The sequence below is a fragment of the Phalaenopsis equestris genome, unplaced genomic scaffold (assembly GCF_001263595.1).
Source record: "Phalaenopsis equestris unplaced genomic scaffold, ASM126359v1 Scaffold000511, whole genome shotgun sequence".
Taxonomy (NCBI): domain Eukaryota; kingdom Viridiplantae; phylum Streptophyta; class Magnoliopsida; order Asparagales; family Orchidaceae; genus Phalaenopsis; species Phalaenopsis equestris.
This window is the reverse complement of record NW_018164951.1, coordinates 2,276,514-2,281,489: the sequence shown is the minus strand read 5'-3', so window position 1 is coordinate 2,281,489 and position 4,976 is coordinate 2,276,514. Positions and strand designations below refer to the sequence as shown.

General features: G+C 32.4%; 1 protein-coding gene across 1 annotated transcript in view; it reads left to right on the top strand.

The window, feature by feature from the left end:
- Positions 1-2,440, top strand: part of LOC110028366 — a 17,766-nt gene extending 15,326 nt beyond the window's left edge. The window contains exon 3 of the mRNA XM_020730187.1: positions 2,155-2,440. Coding sequence (XP_020585846.1) covers positions 2,155-2,286 — 132 coding nt within the window. The 3' untranslated portion in view covers positions 2,287-2,440. The remainder of the gene's footprint in view (positions 1-2,154) is intronic.
- The last annotated feature ends 2,536 nt before the right edge of the window (positions 2,441-4,976 follow it).

Below are 4,976 nucleotides of genomic sequence, written 5' to 3'. Positions count from 1 at the left end.
AACCGCACAACCTGCGGTGCGAATCCAGTCGATCAAAGCTTCCACTGCTCACCGAATCTGTCGCGATTCGGCTGCTTGCGACGCGATCCACTTGCTCCTCTGTTCGTGAATGTCGAACTCCTCTTCTTCGTCGCTGGCCGCGAACATCTTTATGCGGACACCTTTAGCCAAGAAGTATGGATCTTCCCACAGATGACCCCAATTATTGTGAGATATGTACTTTCTGACATATAAATGAAACGCAAAGAACACAAGCAAACTCAAATCGTTTACGTGGTTCGATCCAATTGGATCTACTTCCACGGGAGGGAATCAATCAAATAGTTCACTAAGGCAAAAAAAAATGAAGAATACATAGTTTATACATAGAAATGAGCCATCATCTTTTTTCTATGACCTCCCTCTCAAGCGACACCTTGATACAAGGTCTCAAGATGTTTTTTTTCCTCTCTAACTCTCTAGCTATTCTCTCCTCCTTTGTGGTAGCTTAAGTTCTCTTCCCTTGCTCTCCTAAGCCTCACACCCTCTCTATTTATAGAAGCAAGAGAGGGGTAGGTGGGAGGTAGATGAGATGTGGTAGGTGAGCGGTATGTGAGATGTGGTAGGTGAGCGGTACCACATTACAAAAGTGTCATTTTACCTTAGTTCAATAATTGAGGGTCAAAATAACATATACCTTATGATGCTTATTCTTAAGGCAAACTTATTGACAGGAAGTTTTAGATTTGTGTAGTGATATCTAATTGTTCCAACTAAAAATAGAATGGCTTATGGAAAGAAAGCATTAGGAGTCTTCTGTGAATAATTCGCATTTGACGGACCCTCTAGAGGAAAATACTCTAAAAAAGAAAATTTGAGAATTTTTTTTGATAAAACATGAAAATGAAATGTGTTCTATCAAGCAAGAGGAATCCTCTAAGCGTGAATTCTCTCAAGCCTAAGGAAAGAGAAAAAAAAAGGGCTAACATAAAATGCTATCGATGTGGCATGATTAGCCACCATGCTGAGATTTCCTTGAAAAAAACACAATCAGTTGGAAATTGATGAATGATTAAACAATACTTTAATGGAGTCTTTTTTTAATTATGAGCAATCAAGTTGAGATTCCCTTGAAAAAATAGCTCCTAGTTCTGAATTCAAATTCAGTAATTGTTGTGAAAATTGTTCTTAAACAAATTATTACAATAGTTGAGATGAATGTGATCTCTACTCATCAACAGATTATGAGAAGGATGAACTAATAAAAAACTTATAATTCAACTATTAAATTTGAGAAAAAATTATTTATGTCTTCAAGAAAACCTAAAAATTCTAGGGATATTCAAGCTCACACTATGCATGAATTCTATAGAAAATCTCTTGATAAAGAAATGAGTATCCTTTATAACTATCAATGAACTAAAACATGAGATCAATCATTTTAACAACAAAATAATCATGTTAAAAGCCGAATAATTCTCAATTAATAAATGGCTTCGTTGCATCGAGTTTCTTAATCAAAAGACGGATTACAACGACTATGATCATGATGGCTCCATTGAATAAATTGCTTTTATCAGTTCTATTCAAAAACCGAACTAAAAAAGAACTGCATATCACTTTAAATATATTCTTTGTACTTATTAGAAAAATATTTCGTCAACCAAACCTTTTGTTCAACTAAGTTTGAACTTAAAATCTTCATCGAGCATAAAATTTGCTCGACCTCAGGTCACTTCACCTTAAGTTTCCAAAGCATCTCTCTTCCAATATTATCGAGGGGCATTTTCATACATATCACTCAATTCTCATGCATTGCATATCAAACACCTGAATTTTATTTTTTACATCTCTACCACCCAAATCTTTCATCTCACATCGAAAATACCACTCTTATAACTTTTAAGAAATACGCCTTTTCATACATTTGTAAGGTGGTATACATATGTAAAATCAAAATTCTTGTTTTAGATATGTAAATACATAGGAAGCGAGTGGTTTTGTATATAAACTCTTCCTATTCTCAATGGAATGGACCAATATTTCATTGCCTGCTTCTTATAAGTCTCTGCCTCACCCAACCACTTTAGTGTTCCAATTTTTATTCTTGTCGTGATTTATCTATCCGTTATATGTAACACATCTTCAATCATAAAAATCAAAATTATTTTTCAGGAAATTTCAGGGATGCAAACCTCTCTTAAGAAGGAACTTCTGCCATCTCCTTCCTTCCCAGATTCTGTTGGCGAGCCTTCGTCCTCTGGACCTGATAGAGATGATAGATCTAAGAGCTCTCGGTCATGTTAAATATAAAAATTTTGGGGGGGGATTTACATACATACCAAACAATTGTCATGTTAGTGAAGGACTACTTTTTGTACTTGCATTTTGATGTGTAATGATATTCTGAAGTGTTATAAACGTAAATATCAAGATCTTAATGTGCATTTTATTTTAAAAAGTTAATATTTGTGGGGCATTTGATGTGAATTAAAATTTGTGTTATGAAAGTAAATATCAAAATGTTGGTGCTGGATATATAAATATATAAGAATTATGTGATATATATGCAAATCCTTCAAATTAATTTTATGATAAGAAACTATTCTTGATTTCTGTTCAGTTGAAGTATGCTGAGCCAAAATTTATCGTTTCTTAGTTGTAATATCAGATTTCAAATTCGGATCAGTTAAATGTTTAGGTGAAAGGATGGCTTTAAATATACAAATATTCATAGTGTGGAATATATTCTTGTGAAGGTTTTTTTTTTTATATATAAATTTTTATTTAAATAGTCTTCATATGTTTCTGTTCAACTTGTTTATATATATTATTTTGTTTGAAATTTACACGTGTTCAAAATGACTTGTGAACAATCAGGTCGTGTTTGTTTTTAGCTCACGTTCGTGCTGAATTAACTTATTTAAATTAATTAAAAAATAGATGGAGGGTAATCAATTTGAATATGCACTATTCTTATGCAATAAAAGACAAAATCACATGACCACGAGCTGTGATGATTTAATGTTGGAGAATATGTTGTTATATATCATTTTGAGCTAAACACGATCAAGATATAAATATATAAAATATGTTATTATATAAATAATAAATATAAATTCTTTATTCGGGTTAAAATGGGCCGAACATGATCGAATAAAGGGTTGTTTGTGTTCGGCTTGTTTGTAATTTGAGTTAAAAAAATTGATAGTGTTTGACTCACTTAACAAACTATTCAAACACAAGCTCCTTAAGGAATCAAACATAAACTATTCATGAACAACAGACTATTTTTGGTAGCTTCATTCACCAACTTATCATAGGCTTGTTGAGTTTTCAGGTAACTTCAAAACTTGGGTGAGTTGCTTAGCCTTTGGGTCAGTAAGCTGGGTTTAATTACTTTGGATAATTTCATTTTGGACAAAAGTCTTACATTTTACATTGCTACTTTTATTAGCCTCTTATTCAATTTGTATTAATCAAGGAGACTGGTTGAACTTATTAGCCTAATGAGTATTTAGGTGTACGTTTAAGTCTCATTTTCTCTTTTATCTCTTGAAAAATCACAATAATAATAATAATAATAATAATAATAAAATAATGTGATTGAGATTGCTATTTAGTTGCCTGACTTGGTGGTGTAAATTAAATGAAAATGCAATGTAAACCTTTTAGTCAGTATTGAAATTTACCATGTTACTTAACACTTGTATTTTAAATTCTTCATTTACCATGTTACTTAACCCGTCAAAATCACTGGCCGTGGTTCACATTAATTTCATTTCTTTTCAAATCAAACATAAAATATAAATTCCTACATTTCTTTTACATCAAATTAAATAACTATAAATAATTTTAAATACACTATATTTTTGTTGTACGATGCATGATTAGGAAATTTTTATCGTACGGCGCAAATCTTGAGCTATTTTTAGTAATAAATATTTTTGATTCAAATTCAAGATCTTCCGGAGTCCCGATTCTAATAAGTTTATAGTTAAATTGGCCGCCTCAACAAGACGAACGTAGTAATTCCAAAGTTGATTCAATTTGGATGCAACCAAGTTCAGACCAAGCCATTAAAACATATTTAGAGGCTTTGGATTGTTAATCGAGAGGTCAAATGAACTCTAAATTTGACATATTTATCATCAAATCGATTGTCTCGATGAGAGAAATTCAACAAGTCTGAGATCACCGAATCCTAAGGTCATTAGGGCTATTAAATCATTACAAAAATCTATATTATGAAGGAGACCAATATAGATAGTCCAATCATGTGATTGGGGGAACTATTCAGCAAAAGACTAAATGCCCTTTGCCAATAGACCATAAATTGACCTCCTTTCTTCACTTGAGGGGAGAAGCAGGAGAACATGAATTCTAGAGCCTGTTTGGAGAGAAAACCTGACAATATCCATCAGCCTTCTTAACCAATTTCGACCACTGTCTGTCTGCGACCGTCAAACACCACTTGTCGTCAACAAGCCACAAGTGTAATTTTTAGTGTAAATCTGAAATCCCATTCTCATAGTTGCAAAAGAAATGCGCAACCTCACACTTACACACATATAATGGATTATTTTAATGGGACCAAGCCTTGCGAATTTTTCCTTTTCCATATTTTCAAGTAAAAAATTTTGGTGTTTCTTCTCTTTCATCTATTTGTATTATATTTTGTGCAATACTAAGATGTTAAACAATCACTCTATTGTCATGAATTTATACGAATTTTCCTGCATGCAATAATACCTTATATTTTTTTACATTTTATTTCTTTTTCAATAAATTAAAGCCCTTTATAAATTTGATCTATTTTCTTATCTCTGCTTAATCACTTCAATCATAGAGCCAATTTGGCTCTCACTATTCAATGAATGAGAAATGTGTAAAAAATTAGGTAATTGGCTGTCAAGTCAATTTTGTTTTGGATGTTAGCACAGCTATTTCCCAGTCGCCGCCGGTCGTTTCCAACTAGCATTATGTACATGGCTAAA